The following is a 19342-nucleotide window of genomic DNA, read 5'->3' as shown; positions in this document are numbered from 1 at the left end:
TGCTGGGTGACAAGGAGAAATTCTGATTGAGGTAACCAAGATGGCTGCGTTGAGTGCATGATTTTCTGCGGTGTTTAAAAACAACACCTAGCTGCCTACTTCGCCCACAGTCCCTCAAGGCACTGTGCTTCGATGTACTTTCTAAAATAATCGTTTATTTTTAATTAACCGGGGGTTCGAAATGTGTGCATTTTGTCACAGAAAAGTAAGATATCGGCAGCGGTAAATACCCGTAATTTCCCCGCAATGCCGTCAGCTGACAATGTTACGGTGGTCGTAGCGCCGGAGTCGTAGCGTTAGCCCCGACTTTAGTTTTGATACAGTGATAGAGGGACTGTGGTTTTCAGATGCCTTCGTAGAAAACAATGTTGCCATTATCGATTTAATACTTTCATCATATTTTGATAACTCGCAGTCTCACAGACTTTACAAACTTAACCAAAAAATGTGTTCTATGAATTTATGAACTGACATGGGCACAAAACTGACTTTACTTGTTGCGGACAAAATGTACCAGTTCGCTTAATGGATAAACATATTTTACTGACTATGCCAAATATATATAACGTGAGTAATTTATCCTAAGAAGCTGCTCATTAAAATTCTAGTGCATTTTTTCCCTGTTCTGTTTCAAACATTAATTCACCATATATATCACCATAGAGTGTGTCTATGGTATCACTTGATTCACATTTAATGACAAAATATAACAAACCGTCACGTCTGTAATCAATTCCAGATAAATTGAATAACAATAACAATTGTATTGACTTGTACCAAAATGTAAGTTGTGGGAAACTGATTATTATTACCAATCACAGAAATAAATAAATATAATTTTCATCACACTTATAAATGACATGATGTAAATAGATTTGTGAAACAAATGCAAGTTTGTTTTTTATTAGCATTTACATGTAAAAAACGCTGCTGTAATTCTTAACACTTCAAAATATAACACTCAGTATGAACATGGAGCTCCATAGTATACATCTTATTTTTGTTCCTACTGAAACCAAGCTGAAACAGTATTGTAAGAAAAACCTAGGTTTCCCTAGGTCTGTCTTCTTTGTTCTCTGTTGTTTGTTTTCAGTGGGGGCGTTAATGGGCAGTTAATCCAGAGGTTAGGTTCAAACCTACTACTAATTTGCATATTGTAGGTCTAGTAGGTCTGAATAGGGCAGGAAAGGGCAGGCCGGGTTAACCCAGGTTTGACTCAGGTGTTTGAATATGAGATCACCCCTTAATGCATTCTGGTAACACATTTAATGCATTCTGGTAACACATTTAATGCATTCCGGTAACACATTTAATGCATTCTGGTAACACATTTAATGCATTCCGGTAACACATTTAATGTATTCTGGTAAGACATTTAATGTATTCCGGTAACACATTTAATGTATTCTGGTAAGACATTTAATGTATTCTGGTAACACATTTAATGCATTCCGGTAACACATTTAATGTATTCTGGTAACACATTTAATGCATTCCAGTAACACATTTAATGCATTCCGGTAACACATTTAATGCATTCCGGTAACACATCTAATGCATTCTGGTAACACATCTAATGCATTCTGGTAAGACATTTAATGCATTCCGGTAACACATTTAATGTATTCCGGTAACACATTTAATGCATTCCGATAACACATTTAATGCATTCCGGTAACACATTTAATGTATTCTGGTAAGACATTTAATGCATTCCGGTAACACATTTAATGTATTCCAGTAACACATTTAATGTATTCCGGTAACACATTTAATGCATTCCGGTAACACATTTAATGCATTCCGGTAACACATTTAATGCATTCCGGTAACACATCTAATGCATTCTGGTAACACATTTAATGTATTCCGGTAACACATCTAATGCATTCTGGTAACACATTTAATGTATTCTGGTAAGACATTTAATGTATTCCGGCAACACATTTAATGCATTCCGGTAACACATTTAATGTATTCCGGTAACACATTTAATGCATTCCGGTAACACATTTAATGCATTCCGGTAACACATTTAATGCATTTCGGTAACACATTTAATGCATTCTTTGGGGATTGTTTATTGGAGACGAGGCTATGCTAACCACTCACACTTTTTTACAAACTGATAACACTAATCATATGTATAGTGCATGGACCTATGGTACACAAGATTACTAGTAACCATGGCGACATAGACATTACGTAATGACAAAACTTAATAGCGGGGCTAATAGGAAACATGTTACCAAGATACAAATGATGTGTTAATTTCTTTGAATTATGTTATGCAAGGTATATGACCTTCCAATTTGGAATAGATCAATCTATGATATTACCTGTCCAATTACAAGATTCTTTATATTATGACTGAGTTTCCAGTGTCCCAATTCATGTGCTAAAATTGCAAGTACTTCTTCATTACTGCATCCCAATTTCTTCTTTCCTTCAGCTTCTTCTTCAGTTTTCTGTTTTACTTCCACTTCCTATGAGAGAGTAATACACAAAATCCATTACTAGTACTGCCCATCAACAAGCAGTCTTGTACAATCCTGGAAGATAATCTCACTCAGCATGCTAATTATTATAGAATGGATTATTATCCTAGAATGGATGAACTACTTGAGTTTTCTCATTATTATGCAATATCTTGCAACTACTCAGCCTACTCATTATGAAAGTTCCTAGAATAGATGAACTACTCAGCTTGTTCATTATCATACAATTTCCTAGAATGAATGAACTACTCAGCTTGTTCATTATTATACAATATCCTAGAATTAGGCAGAGGGTTCTCCGAACCCGCCTATTCACATACCCACCATACCCTATTCACATACCCACCATAGACTCCGGTCAGTCAAAATGACTATTTTGAACTGTAGGCATTAATCAGCGATTCTGCCGGTGACGGAGAGATAGAATCTAGGTCAGGGGAAGCCCCATGACCCCAAGATTCTTTTACCCTTACGTCACGAACCCACGTGGCCGAGGCCACATGGCAGCGCCATAGACGGCTGTACAATCACTCTGGTTCCTTTCTCTCCGCCTCGAGGACTTAGACCAACGCTACGGAAAGAGTGGGGTGGTTGGGGGGGGGGACCCGGAGTCTATGGTGGGTATGAAGTATGTGAATAGGCGGGTTCGGAGAACCCTCTGCCTAAATTCACTACGTTCAATTACCCACCATAGACTCCGGTCAGTCAAAATGACTATTTTGAACTGTAGGCAGAGTCAGACGCCGATAGGTGGCGGGTTTTCCGAGCAAACAGAAAAAATGATGAAAGTCTTTTCCCAGTCCGGGATGAAAACAAACTATAATCAACTCCATACCTTAGTTAAGACCCAAGAAGGGTGGTGTCTTACCTTGCCTGTGCTGTCCCCGAAGCAAAAGCCCAAGTGCTGCTATGGTGACAGGGTTCGGTGTGCCAGAGAAAGCTAGACCCCAACTCGATTTCGGGGGTAATAAGCTTGAAGTAAGGACCGAAACAGTTCGCATGAGGGCGTAGGTCGAAAAAAGCGAAACCTGGGAGCTTCGAGGAAGTGCTAGTGGTACAGAAAATCAGTCCGCAAGAATGCCGAGACTGACTTATCGCCTATGCACAGGGACCCCTGTGGTTGTTCGGGCTGGGTCGGTAATCAAAGCCTGACCCGCTACGACGGGGCCTAACCTGAATAGATTGGGTGTCTCTTAGAGGTAGTTGATGAAGACGTTCTGCGTTCTCCAGAAGCCTGCCCTCAGAATGTGTTCGAGGGGGGCGCCTGACGCTAGTGCTAGTGAGTTAGCAATCGCACGGACCTCATGTGCTCGTACTTGGTGTTTCTGCAAGGTCTGTGTTGAGGAGGATAATGTACATGTATTATAGACCTCCAGTACAGTCGCAGTAATCCACCTGGAGATGGAAGTCGGGGAGGCCGGCTTATCCTGTTTGCCAGGGCTGTAACACAAAAACATGTGTTTGGTTCCCCGTCTGGAAAACCTGGTACGGTTCTCTAGCAACTCAACGCTCGGACCGAACAGAGAAGCAATTCCTGCTGATCCTCCGGACCGACAATATTTGACAGCCGGGGGATGACGATCGGTTGAGGATCGTGTCCTGGGATTTGGTTCTTGGCGAGAAACCCGATTCGTGTCTTAAGTACAACTTGATCGTCCATAAAGGCAACCGTCTGCGAAGGACAGTGCGCCTAGCTATGACCGGCGCCTACCTGAGGCGAGGGCCAGTAGGAAGACTGTTTTCCACGTCAAAAACTTGAGTGGTGCTGAAAAGAGGGGCTCGAAAGGTGGTCTGCCTAGGGCTGCTAAAACAACCGACAGATCCCAATTGGGCGGTTCCCTTGTACGGGTCCTCGGCCTCTGATTATGGAAAGCAGTAAACAGTCTCTTAATAATAGGACAATCGGCTAGACTTGACCCCAAAGAGTTCTCTATGGCGGGGGACAAGGCTGACCTGTAGCCAACGATCGCTGCGTAGGACAAACCTACTTCGTCAAACAAGTGGACAAAGAAGTCTGCTACCTGGCCGATAGAGGGATGGCATGGATCAATCTCCCTTCCACTACACCAATTAGCGTATGCTCGCCATTTCGAGTCGTAGGCAGTGTTGGTGGAATCCCTGTTCGCCCTGACCAGGACGTTGGCAGCCCGCTTAGATAGACCTTTCGTCTGCGCGAGTTTACTGAGAGCCTCCATGCGTGTAAGTGGTACACTGCTGGGCTTGTTGGCAGTGCGCCGTCCGGTTGGGACAGCAAGTCTGGAAGCACTACTGGTGTTTCGACTATCATTTCCAGCAGGAGCGGAAACCAGGCCTTGGTCGGCCAATTGGGTGCCACCAGAGTTAATATGCAGGTGGGCTCTTGTCGAAGTTTCTCCAGTACCCGGTGAATTAGCGGGAAGGGAGGTAAGGCGTACGCATCCATGTGGGACCACGGGATCGATAAGACGTCCACGGTCCAGGCTCCTGGTGTCGGCAGGAGTGTTACGTACGTCGGGAGCTTGGCGTTCTGGGGTGCAGCAAACAGGTCTATCTTTGGACCGTCCCACAGCCTGGAGGCTACCCACTGGGGTATCTACCACTCCGTGTTCTGGAGACTGAGACGGAGCCGCCTCGAAAGGGCGTCTGCCAGACCGTTCCTTTACCCCTGGAAGGTGGTGTGCGGTTAGCTCCACATTGTATTCCAGGCACCAAAGGAGAATTTGCTCTGCTAGGACCGACAACGATGGGGAACACGTCCCCCCCCTCCTTGTTGATATAGGAGACCACCGCTGTGTTGTCAGTGCAGAGCAGGGTAGAAAGCAGGGTAGAAAGCGTAATAGTGCTAGGCGTACTGCTTTCAGCTCGAGACAGTTGTTATGGTGGTCCCGAACCCACTGCGGGGGCCATATTCCTTGGGCATGTTTGTCCAATAGATGCGCTCCCCACCCTTGGAGGGAGGCGTCTGTTACCAGAGTCATACATTTGTAGCTGTGACGAGTGGGTCCAAGGGGACCCCCTGCCCGAGGTTGGTCAGTGACGACCACCAGGACAGGGTTTCCTTCACTTGGTCCGGGATCAATACTCGCCTGTCTAGTTCCCGTAGGTGAGCTTGGTGTTCCAATAACAAGCGTTGGACCGGGCGGCTGCGTAGTGCGGCCTGGGGAACTACCCTTCGAACGGAGGTCATCATTCCGATGGGCCGCATTAGTTCTCGGAGGGACACTGAGGGAACGGTGACTAGGCGTTCTGCTAGGTTGCTTAGCGCTAGGCAACGCGTTTGAGATGGGCGAACCAGGCCTACCTCGGTGTCGAACTCCATGCCCAGAAACACCAACTGTTGGGTCGGGATGGGACTTGGGGTCGAATTGGGGTCCGAATCCGAAATTGCCCCGATAGGGTAGCGTTTGGTCCAGCGAAAGGGGTTATGCAAAAGATTACCCCAGCCCGGGGCTTTTGGCATTACCTCCTCTGCGGCTGACCAACGACCGCCCCTCAACACCGTCTGTGCGCCGTCCGCCACGCTCAGCGCTCGGCTGGACCAGGAGAGACGTGCAGGTGGGGTCGATCTGGATCCCGGTGCCTGCGATCCCATCAGCCTTGAAGCGACCGTGAGTGGTTGCTTTAGAATCAAGGGTGGGGGAATATACATTGTGTCACCTGGACTGATAATATTCCGCATCACCCCAACGTCCTGTATGTCCTGCCCCGACAGCCCTGCCCCGAGAACGGAGCCTTGGCTACCAGCATCCCCGTTGGTGTTTCGTGTCCGAGGTCCCCGAGGAGAGCCAGTGTCACTAGCCTGAGCCTCGGCCTCCCCCAAGTTAGCGGAGGGGTCACGGCTGGGAACGGGGGGTTCCCCGGAAGAGACGTGTCTAGAATGCGAACGGTGCTTTCTATGTTTCTTCCTGCTTGCCGGCTGAGAGGCCACAGTGGAGACAGCTCGCTCCGACTGCATTTGGTCTACCCGGCCTGCCAGGGACGCAATCTGCCCTGACAGACCTTCGACCAACACCTTTATTTCAGCGACAAAACCAGCGCCGTGCGAGGATGGTTCCACAACGGGACCCTGGGCGGCCCCATAGGAGGAAAAACCTCTAGGGGCGCAGCCTCGCTGTTGCCAGTGAAGTCGGGTAACCCACTGCCTGAAAGAACAGACTGTGCAGATGCCCTCCGATCAGTGGGGGGGAGACCGAAATACGTCGGTTCCTCCACCATCGGGCCTTTTGCTTGGTATCCCGGTACGAGTACCGGTAGCCGAGCGCGAGGACTTCTCACTCATGCCAACGCACAACTCACCCATACCTATGCCGGTTCCACCTGCTGCGCGACCTTTTCGCGAGCGAGCAACGCGGTCAGTCTCGGCAATCTTTACAAACTGCTGGAAAGAATCCCAGGCTTCAGAACCCAAGTGATTGCAAATATTCTCTGGGCAGACGCCCGAACCCCGTACGCAAGTAATACATCGGTAGCATTTAGCATGTGGGTTCCAGTCTGCAAGTTTTGTGTACAATGGTTGCAGACCCGCCTCAAAAACTAAGGGGATAATACCGGCGGCGAGCTTCTGGCGTTGCCAGCGCATCTATCCATTTCTAAATACATTGTAAATAAAAGACGACATGCATGAGGGAAACGAAATACAGTTGTAAAAGGTGCCGCCATGAAACCAACAAGTGGTTACGTGGTGGCGCCGGGTTTTAATTTCTTTGTTGTGGAAAAGCATAACACACAAAGGGGAAAACGACACAAGGGTAAAAAGACAAGAAAAACTTATCCTACCAGCTAGAATGTCGGATGCCGCGGCTGCAGCAATGACCCACGCTAGAAACCCGGACAGGAAAAAGCAAAAGAGCCAGGGAGAGCTGCTCAGAATCATTCCCGACGAGGCGGAGATGAAAGAAGAGTGATAGTACGGCCGTCTATGGCGCTGCCATGTGGCCTCGGTCACATGGGTTCGTGACGTAAGGGTAAAAGAATCTTGGGGTCATGGGGCTTCCCCTGACCTAGATTCTATCTCTCCGTCACCGGCAGAATCGCTGATTAATGCCTACAGTTCAAAATAGTCATTTTTACTGACCGGAGTCTATGGTGGGTAATTGAACGTAGTGAATTGGATGAACTACTCAGCCTTCTCATTATTATGCAATTTCCTAGAATAGATGAACTACTCAGCCTGCTCATTATTATGTAATTTCCTAGAATAGATGAACTACTCAGCTTGTTCATTATCATACAATTTCCTAGAATGGATGAACTACTCAGCCTGCTCATTATTATGCAATTTCCTAGAATGGATGAACTACTCAGCCTGCTCATTATTATGCAATTTCCTAGAATAGATGAACTACTCAGCTTGTTCATTATCATACAATTTCCTAGAATGGATGAACTACTGAGCCTGCTCATTATTATGCAATTTCCTAGAATGGATGAACTACTCAGCCTGCTCATTATTATGCAATTTCCTAGAATAGATGAACTACTCAGCTTGTTCATTATCATACAATTTCCTAGAATGGATGAACTACTGAGCCTGCTCATTATTATGCAATTTCCTAGAATGGATGAACTACTCAGCCTGCTCATTATTATGCAATTTCCTAGAATAGATGAACTACTCAGCTTGTTCATTATCATACAATTTCCTAGAATGGATGAACTACTCAGCCTGCTCATTATTATGCAATTTCCTAGAATAGATGAACTACTCAGCTTGTTCATTATCATACAATTTCCTAGAATAGATGAACTACTCAGCTTGTTCCTTATCATACAATTTCCTAGAATGGATGAACTACTCAGCCTGCTCAGTATTAAGCAATTTCCTAGAATGGATGAACTACTCAGCCTGCTCATTATTATGCAATTTCCTAGAATAGATGAACTACTCAGCTTGTTCATTATCATACAATTTCCTAGAATGGATGAACTACTCAGCCTGCTCATTATTATGCAATTTCCTAGAATAGATGAACTACTCAGCTTGTTCATTATCATACAATTTCCTAGAATAGATGAACTACTCAGCTTGTTCCTTATCATACAATTTCCTAGAATGGATGAACTACTCAGCCTGCTCAGTATTAAGCAATTTCCTAGAATGGATGAACTACTCAGCCTGCTCATTATTATGCAATTTCCTAGAATGAATTAACTACCCAGGCTGCTCATTACTAATGGAATACATCATAGGAAAATTAAAAAAACAACAACAAAACCGTCAAAATCAACAAATTCTAGATATCTAACTGTTGTACCTCAGTCTCATCCATGCCATCTCCTTCACCACCTTCATTCTCTGCATTCTCTTGTTCACTCTTCTCTTTCTCACTTGTAGAAATAAAGTCTTCTAGTAACGTATCAAAGAGCACAATGCGTTTATTCTTGAAGAATCCATACAAGTAAGCGTTGCTATGAGAAGAACGTCTTGAACCTGGCAAAAGAAGAAATTGTTAACATTTTGAGGTAAATACTCAAGATTCAGTAACTTTCAAAGAATTATAAAGTTACTTCATACAATATCACTCACCTACATGTAAGGTTGTATGTATATGCTAGTTGATATGAAAAGACACACCAAATGACTACTGTATACATTAAAGCCTGTCAATATTGCAACAAGCCAGACTGAAGATTTAATCACAATATTGATGCACTCAAAGTTGTATATCCTTAAAAGTAGGAATCCAGGCGTGTCACATTTCATTCACATTTCACCATCAAATATTTCACATAATATTCTCAAGACCCCAACATAGCTAAAAGAATGATCTCAAAGTGCAACTTTAGCCATTATCAACATGTATTGATATTGATATTAACAATTTTGTACAAAGGATCAATCCAGAATATTCCAGAATAATCCCAGAATATTCCAGATTAATCCCAGAATATTCCAGATTAATCCCAGAATATTCCAGATTAATCTCAGAATATTCTAGAATAATCCAGACTTGAAATGGGGTCAAATTGAAGTCTCCAATAGTCTTCAAATTTGAGAAGTTTTACTGCCAAATTACCAATTTTCATTTTGCTAACTACAGTCCACAGAAATGCTTTCCAAAGAACATACCTTTAGAATAGAAATTCCGAATACATACCTTCCACAACAAAGAGTTTATAGAGAGGAAAATCAATGCTTTTAGCCAAGTCTTCTATTTGAGTTCTTAGAGCACCCTCCGGTAGTGGTGTGAATTTGTCAAAGAGTGGAGCAATGTAGTCTGCATAGACAGTGATCATTAACTGTGGATGAAATAAGACATTTTAATTCTTATCTTAATTACATGGTCTTAATATATAGACAGTGCAGTGTATAACGTGTATGATAATTATACATAATACATTTTAATTCTTATCTTAATTACATGGTCTTAATATGTAGACAGTGCAGTGTATAACATGTATGATAATTATACATAAGACATTTTAATTCTTATCTTAATTACATGGTCTTAATATGTAGACAGTGCAGTGTATATCATGTATGATAATTATACATAAGACATTTTAATTCTTATCTAAATTACATGGTCTTAATATGTAGACAGTGCAGTGTATAACATGTATGATAATTATACATAAGACATTTTAATTCTTATCTAAATTACATGGTCTTAATATGTAGACAGTGCAGTGTATAACATGTATGATAATTATACATAAGACATTTTAATTCTTATCTAAATTACATGGTCTTAATATGTAGACAGTGCAGTGTATAACATGTATGATAATTATACATAAGACATTTTAATTCTTATCTAAATTACATGGTCTCAATATGTAGACAGTGCAGTGTATAACGTGTATGATAATTATGCATAAGACATTTTAATTCTTATCTTAATTACATGGTCTTAATACATGTATGTAGACAGTGCAGTGTATAACATGTATGATAATTATACATAAGACATTTTAATAACCAAATGTTGTAATTTCATTTGTTTGCTTCCTTGCTTGCTTCATTACATTTTCACAACAAACACAGAATGATCTGCAGAATTTTTTTTTTTGAAGACTTGTTGATATGTAACACTTGTTTTATCCCATTAACAACTTTCTTTCTTTTTATAGTAGTAGTTATCACAACTAATCTTTATTGCTATTAATTGATAGAAACATTGTATTTCTTAGGATGCAATAAAGCTATTATATTATTGTAACAATTTATTTTTTTGTAGTTTACAATTGAAACTTAAGATACAAATTTGACAAGTATTGTCAATGTGTCAGAAAAATAAGTAAGATGAAAGCAATTTTAAATCAAACCACAAAAGAAAACAAATGTTTTGACAATATTGACTTTTACTTACCATAGTGGTGACAAAGGTAAACAACCATGCATAAACAAAGAAGTAGTCACCACCAGCCTGGATAATATAGATCAATATGGCCGTGATGGGGAGAGCTATTACAATAGTCACAATAAACTTCTTGACTCGATCTTTTAAATAAAATCCCAAAGTCTGAAAACAATGCAATGATGTTACATATTTAGAGTTGTACTACTTGTAATTATACCAGCCAAGACTTATAGGAATGCGATGTTTCCACTCCACACATGTTTAGGTCGTAGCATAACAGAACACCATGGACACTTGAAGTGGTTGGACTGTGTAAACAACAATGAACATCATAATCATCATATTAGAAAATACAAAGAAACACATGCTTTGGGAATGAGCAAGGACACTAACAACAGCCGAGGATAAACACCAATCAGTTCTTTCACAGATTTGTATATTTCCAGAAATGTACATTTGTCATGCGACTTTTGTGATTATTTTTCAGTCTTGTGACTTCTTCAATACAGTAATATCAATGTCAACAAGAAATGCTTGATATTTGAGGATTTTTTTAGCACAAAAATAGCCATCATTTGGTCACTTGGAAAAGGATCGTCAAACCAATATATCTGTATATCTATGACATGATGTATAATGAATATTAAAAATTTGAACATAATCAGTCAAAACAAGTCAGACATATGGGTCTGGAAACCCATTCATTAAAACAAAATGGCCGCCAGACAGCCATTTTGAATCTGATCTGAAAAATAAAAGGATGTGCATCAGGAACTCGTAATGTCTAATGTATGTACCAAGTTTGAACGAAATCCATCCATAAATGCCAGAAACGCTTGATATAAGATGATTTTTTAGCACAAAAATAGCCACCATTCGGCCATTTTGAATAGGATCGTCAAACCAATATATCTGTCTATCTATGACATGATGTATAATGAATAGTTTAATAAATGTAATATTTTGTGTTGTATGTCTATATGTATGAAACGAAATAAAAATATTGTTTAAATAAAAAAAAAAATAATGAATATTTAAAATTAAACATAATCAGTGAAAGCAAGTCAGACATATGGCACGAGAACAACATTCATTAAAACAAAATGGCCGCCAGTCGGCCATTTTGAATCTAATCTGAAAAACAAAATTATTTGCATCAAGGTCCCATAATGTCTAATGTATATACCAAGTTTGAACAAAATCCATCTGTAAACAGCTGAGAAATGCTTGATTTTTATGATTTTTTAGCACAAAAATGGCCGCCATTCGGCCATCTTGAATCAGATTGTAAAACAAAATGATGTGCATCAAGTTCCTATAATGTCCAATGTATATACAAGGTTTGAACAAAATCCATCTGTAAACAGCCGGGAAATGCTTGATTTTGATGATTTTTTTAGCACAAAAATGGCCGCCATTCGGCCATCTTGAATCAGATCGTGAAACAAATTGACGTGCATATGTATAATATCATGTATGATGTATGTGTGAAGTTTGATTGTGATTGGTCCAGGCATTTTTAAGATACAGGTCCGGACGCACGCACGGACACACAGAGGTCAAAACACAAGTCCCCGTTTTCGGACTGCGTCCGAACGGGGACTAATAAAATGTCATGATACTGTCATCATTATCGTTCATAACATCTGCATATTTTGTTCAGTGATATGGGATGAAAAAGTCATATATTATTATTGACATGACATCTAAAAAAAATTATTTCAAAAAAATTACGTAATTTAGTGAGTTTCCAGAATGATATTAGTATTCCATTATATAGTATAGTATAGTATATTTTATTTGACACAAAATAATATATTTAGGTACATTATCTGTGGTCAAAAGATATTAATAAAACACAAGTACACACACAAAAGAAAAGAAAATACATAAAAGACTATATAGAATGGAAAGTTATCTCCCATACTGCATTGCATATACAGTAAAACCTGTCAAAACCGACCCCTGGATAAACCGACCTACTGTCAGAACCGACCGATTTATGTAGCCCCGAAATTTCTCCATAGACGCCTATGTTAAAACAACCTGTGAAATCCGACCACTGTTTACTCCGAACACCGACCGCATTGATCGGTTCCAAGTCCAATATTCACACTGAATACATCGACCATCCGACCATTTGCACCACATCCGCTGTCTAGTAATTCGGTCTGCCCGACCTAAAAAGTGTGCATTGTGTCCAAATTCCGCGAACGTCACAGAAACAATACCAAATCTCACACTACAAGTAACGTCCCGTGTAAAACAATGGCAACTGATTACATTTTTCACACCACACGCCCACGCATCGCGTGGTGTCTGGACAGTATAATGACCCCGGATATAAACAAATGATCGGGGTCATCACCTTCAATTGCGGTGAAGCACACTGCATTATCACTTCTTCAACGCTCAAAAGACATTGAGTTTTCTTCTTTCCATAACGATTCTGATCGACAATTTTGTGCTTTCGAATGTTTCCGTAAAGGGGGCTTCAAGATTGAAATTTATGATGACGAAGAAGCAGACGACAACAAAGAATTCGGAAACCTTATTTAGCAAGTTGCAGACCCGCAAACACAGTGTAGCGTTGTAGAATACCTCCACTTTGATGAACGTATACCGACTGAAGCAATGTATGACGGCGAGTGGGAGCAACAGATTGTTGAGAATTTTATTGCAGACAAAGAAAACCATGAATCTATAGACAACAATGACATAAATTGCAACGACAGTCAAATTATTGACCCCCACAACGACAGTGACTTGACGCATGGCGATGTGCTAGACATGTTGACAAGATTACAGAACAAAGACTCCAGTTACTTGACAGATATCCAAAATTTCATAATTCGAACGGAAAACAAAATCGTTGAAAAAAAAAGGTGTTCTTTAAAGTAGTCAAAACTTGATGATTTTTTACATCGTAATTTGATTCATTGACTCACATTCCCTGTTGAGGGACTGTGATTGACTTAACAGCAAAATCGACTGTCTGCATAAATTATGATAATTACATGTAGCTCACGTGAACATACGTTGTGATGTCATCCAAAATGGACGCCTTCAGTTACGATACGCAATACTTACCCGGTCTGTTCGAATAGTTATTTTAATGTTAATTGATGTCATGTACATACCATAATATTTTTGTATTGTTTGGTAAATTATTTTATTGAAACAATACAATAAATGCACATTGTAAATACATGTAGAATCACCGGAGGCAAACTCCGATGTCTTTCATTTGTCCCGTGTTTACAGCACATGTAATTGTTGTTTCAATCAAAGTCACGCCCACCCTGAATAAACCGACTCCCTCTGAAAACCGACCATAGATCCCAGTCCCAGTCATGGTCGGTTTTGACAGGTTTTACTGTATGTGCAGTAACATGCTCGGTATTGTGAAACTAAAGGGTAATACCTCTAACTTAAGGGGGTAATACCTCTAACTAAAGGGGGTAATACCTCTAACTAAAGGGTAATACCTCTAACTAAAGGGTAATACCTCTAACTAAAGGGTAATACCTCTAACTAAAGGGTAATACCTCGAACTAAAGGGTAATACCTCGAACTAAAGGGTAATACCTCTAACTAAAGGGTAATACCTCGAACTAAAAGGTAATACCTCGAACTAAAGGGTAATACCTCGAACTAAAGGGTAATACCTCGAACTAAAGGGTAATACCTCAAACTAAAGGGTAATACCTCTAACTAAAGGGTAATACCTCTAACTAAAGGGTAATACCTCGAACTAAAGGGTAATACCTCGAACTAAAGGGTAATACCTCTAACTCCAGAATTACATAGAGATGCGTGCACAGTTCCATGATATGGCCAATTGTGTTACAAAATCACATCTATGCATATTGGAAGGTATTCCAACTGATGCCTTTCTCAAGGTACCCATTTCATGAACAATATTTCTAACAATGACTACATGTATGTCCTGAAAACAGTCTTGGCACAAAAGCACATGTCTCTACCATTCACCTGTTTGTCTACATTCAAGGAAAAAATAATAAAATGATTGAAATAAAATTACCTGTTTGTTAAATCCATGTCTTTCTTCAATAACAAAAGTACTATAAAGACTCCAGGGTAAATCAGTTATAGTGCTGAATATCATACTCAGAAAAATAAACATTAACGACTGCATAATCTGAAATTATACATCATAAACATTGTTATACATTCACCAGCTAATTATTGATTACTGAATGAAACAATAAGATAGGGAGTTGCAAGTCAAGCAGGGCCCCTTAAGCAACCAAGCTGCCAAAACTAGCTTGAAGGATTTCAGTGTTTTATTTCAGAGCTGATAGTAAATTGTACGTAAACAAATAAAATATTTTACAAATATTCATTGTTCTCCCCACAAATTTAAACCACTGTGACGATAAAAACTGAATATACCAGTAATCGTATGAATTATCTGGGAGTGAACTCCAGGATTGAGAGGACATCAAATTTCAAGGTCATAAATTTGTCAAATTATATAAGAATAACATAGTACAATGTAAATATAAAAGACACCAATGTAAACATATTGGGCACAAAGACAATTGCGTCTGTTAAATTCAAGTTCTGAATTAAATTTGTAGTCTTTTTCTAAACTGCAGTCAAATGACATGACGATTTTAATAATTTATCGGGAGTGCATGCATCCTCCAACATCAACATTTTATGAAAGGTGCTGCTTATACTGAAATTTTCAAAAAATCAAGAAATCAGACATACCTCATATTCGGGACCATAACCAAAATAAGCAGTACAGTTACCGGCCGCATTCCAAAGAAATGGGATACCACCCAATATTAAAATTAACGTCATCTCAATCTGAGAGAAGAGCCCAACCCAGAACCCAAAATTACTCTTTTCAAGTTGGTAAAGTCTGGCTTTATCAAAAGTCTCATGATCAAGTATGGTGTATATCTCAGCAGGAACTTTGGTAAACGTCTTGTATATCGCCCTCTGTGAACAGACAATGTGAAATAAAGATTTTTGAATATATGCAACCTATATCAATGTGTCTGGTACCCAGGTTTCTGCAGTTTTAGAATCTTTGATTGGCCTATGTGCGCACTCTGTTACAAACATCGCAGTTGCTGAAACTGAAGCAAAGAAATATTGCACAAAGGACCGCGATACAATACATTTCGTCCCCGGTCTTCGTCCAGTACACACATACACACACACATTAAAACAATGCTGCGTATCGTGTTGTTCACATTACACAGATACAACTATAAACTTGTCCAAACGATTACATCGCACACAAAGCGTCAGAGCGACTAAAGTCAAGCCATGTCAGCGTTTATTTTATGATACATGGTGTATGCATATCGCCGACGGACGGATCTTACCTGTCGATAGGCTAAGTAAGTCTCCCATACGTAGACCAGCCAGAAGAATACTAATACAGCGTTCAATATATCTACAGTCTCAAACATTATGGTGTCCAGATGACATATATATCAGCAACAGATTCAGACAGACATATGCGGAAAGACGAGGAAGCATGGGTCATATGTTTGTTTTCAGTTTCTACTTCCACTGCAAATATATAGCGCCATCATAAGAGTGAGATAGTAAAGCTTTTGTTTTTATTTTGTTCTTCATGTCTCTGACAAATCTGTTTCGTTCACATTTTTACTCGACGGAAAATTGAATTTCTCTAACTTTATAACATTCACAATAGTTTGTCATTTTTCGGGAGAAACATAACTCTACTGTCTCAAGCTCAAGATTGCCATTACATACCTCGTCTCAGCCTTGCTTCCCGAACCATGTCCGACATTTTGTGATAACTGACCAAGAGGCTATTGGCAGAATATGTTACCATTTACAGTGTTTACCTTACCGTTGATTACCTTGATAAACCTTGGCCTGGATGTCTTTTTACGATTTTGAATTCCGATGCGCTCCGAAACGATCATGGTGAGTAAGACTGTGTTATGTCAACCGACTTTTTGACACTAGAAGAAGAGAGAAACAAATATTTGCGCAGCGATCATTTTATATTTATTTTTATATCTCTATTCTAGAAACTATTGACATACAAATGTGATTTTGCTGTGAGTGGTAAGGGAGCATCGTGGTCGCATTACATTGTGGGAGTCACCCCGGGGGGGGGGGTCATCGTACCCGGAATGTTCTTTTTATAGTGCAATATCAGTACACTACATCTACAATACGGATTGATACATATGAGTGTGCTTTTCCTGTTTTGTATTCAACGAGATATTTGTAGTATGGGACTAGCTTTGTGCTGTATACTTCGACAGATGACCAACTATTAACCAAAATGGACAAACAGGTTATGAACTCTTACTGTGCATTCTTTCTGCTCCATATTATCTCCGCCAGAATTCACCAAATATGGTGCCACCTGGTACATCGACATAGTACTTATTATTCACAACGTACAACACTTTCAGAAATAGAAACATGTTTACGGACTGTTACCAGCTTTGGATACTCTCGTACGAGGACATTTTTTTTATGGAGAATAGAATAGAATCTTTATTGCTAACATACCCCATATTTGAGGTTTTAATGTAAAGTACAATGAAGTAAAACATCCGGAAAACATAAAAAAAATACACTAACGATACAGGAAAAAATGAAACAAGATTTGTATTTTCTGAAGCAGCTGGTTTAGGCATTTCACTTTTAATTGAATTTTCTTGTATATTAAAACAGTTATAGATGTGTTTCACCACATCATTTATAATGTTTTCATCCTTATTGTTTAAAATATTAATTGATAACTGTTTTTGTTGTCACGAATAATGTTGTGTGTTTTGAACAAACTTTATCTTTCTTTAGCGTATAGTTGACATAACAGCAAAAAGTGTTGCTCATTTTCAATTGTCCTGATGTTTTATTACTTTGGTATAATATTGATTGTGAGTTCTCGCGAGACGCGCAATACAACTACTATACCAACAGTATGTCAATTACAGTGATATTTGCATATCGGCGGGTTTGCTTAGCCAATCTAAGTACATTGCGAATACCACGTGACCATGACCCTTTTAAAAGACGGGAGATTTCATTTGAGGTCGTAGTCGGTCGGGCGTCTTGGTTATTCGTTGTTGTCCAACCATGTATCTCCAGGCGTAGCCGTGAGGCCGTCACATAGCAACCAACTTATGTCAACATATTGTACTGTATCTACCCGATTGAAACCTTCACAATAAATGACGTGTGTTATAACTACAAACACTGGCATATCGCGTGTCCTAAACGATTCCCTCAACAAGAGCACAAACAAAACAACTCTTACAACTTTGTGACGGGACTACCACTAAAAACACGATATGAAGAGCCGAGAGTATTTCAAACAACGTTCTCTTCGCACTAAAGTCACCAGGGCCATGACAATTTCATTTGAAACTAGTTTATCTCACAGTCGGCGGACTAACATGTTGTTTCGTTGTGTTACATGTATTCTCAGATCATTCATAAACTCTGTAAAATATTGGATGGTCTGAATTTTGCATGGGTGAATTGCAGTAAATATCTAATAAACTTTAAAGTTTCAGAATTGTATGCTTGCGATTGTTTCGAATTCTTGTTTGATTGTGTATACAAAGGTATGACACACGTGAATTCGCAGTAATTTTTTTTCCCATGTGGCTACATTGATATATGTGAATTATTGACTGAATTGGAACTTCCAAGCTTCTTCATCTGACATATTCTGCACCACAATTGCGGTGTGCGATACCACTACTTACTGTCAAAATTTAAAATATTGCAAGATATGGTGTTATAACATGTCTTGCTTTCTCATTTAAAGAAGCTGGGTCATGTGACTCGCTTTACCACATTATAAGTTGACAGTGATGCAAATCGCATGACAGTGTTAATTAGTTTATTATGTACAATCATGAAGCTAATGTCTCATGGTAAATTGAAATAGCTTTATGTTGTGTTACGGTTAAGTATTTAGAGAAACTTGTAATAATATTTCTTGAAAATTGATATTTCTAGAACAATTTTATAGAACACAATATTAGGGAAAAATTGCATTGCTTGACACTGTTTAAATCCCAGATTTTTGAAATAATTGAAGACAACAAAAAGTACACATCATTAACAATATATGATTTTTTTCAGCCTATATCACCAGGCTAGATTTTGAGATATGGCATAATATCTCTGCTATAGGAACCTCAACATACACACCTTGTTACCTTTGGTTCGTTTTAGGTTGTTGGACCCGATAATGTATTAATTACCGTTAATGTAACCGGATTAAATCGATATTGTAATAAAATCGATAATGCACAAAAAATAACCACAGCACAAATAAAAAGTTTGCACAACTACGCACTTTGAGTTAATGGTACGTATTAGTTAAATAAGGCAAATGCTTATACATGTATCACACTGATTCTCATCGCTGACAAAATCATATTTTCCATTATTTGTAGTTATTGAGATGTGTTGTGTACTTGAACAGGAACTCATCCATATGTGAAAACTATGTGTAAACTGCCTAAAAGTGGACAGTTTATTGCAGATAGAATAAAAAACTAAATAAATGAATTG

At 39.5% G+C, this 19342-nt stretch overlaps 1 protein-coding gene across 1 annotated transcript in view; it reads right to left on the bottom strand.

Annotated features, from left to right (window-relative positions):
- The window catches only part of LOC100373540 (CAAX prenyl protease 1 homolog), a 30501-nt gene extending 14186 nt beyond the window's left edge, over positions 1 to 16315 (bottom strand). The window contains exons 1-7 of the mRNA XM_085505106.1: positions 16147 to 16315; positions 15521 to 15754; positions 14826 to 14942; positions 10790 to 10942; positions 9575 to 9716; positions 8732 to 8907; positions 2340 to 2486 (exon numbers count right to left, since the gene is read on the bottom strand). Coding sequence (XP_085361232.1) covers positions 2340 to 2486; positions 8732 to 8907; positions 9575 to 9716; positions 10790 to 10942; positions 14826 to 14942; positions 15521 to 15754; positions 16147 to 16233 — 1056 coding nt within the window. The 5' untranslated portion in view covers positions 16234 to 16315. The remainder of the gene's footprint in view (positions 1 to 2339; positions 2487 to 8731; positions 8908 to 9574; positions 9717 to 10789; positions 10943 to 14825; positions 14943 to 15520; positions 15755 to 16146) is intronic.
- Positions 16316 to 19342: the final 3027 nt, after the last annotated feature.

Source organism: Saccoglossus kowalevskii, chromosome 11 (genome assembly GCF_978046115.1).
Source record: "Saccoglossus kowalevskii chromosome 11, keSacKowa6.1, whole genome shotgun sequence".
Classification (NCBI taxonomy): Eukaryota; Metazoa; Hemichordata; class Enteropneusta; family Harrimaniidae; genus Saccoglossus; species Saccoglossus kowalevskii.
The sequence above is the reverse complement of the archived record's forward strand: the minus strand, read 5'-3'. Positions and strand labels throughout refer to the sequence as shown.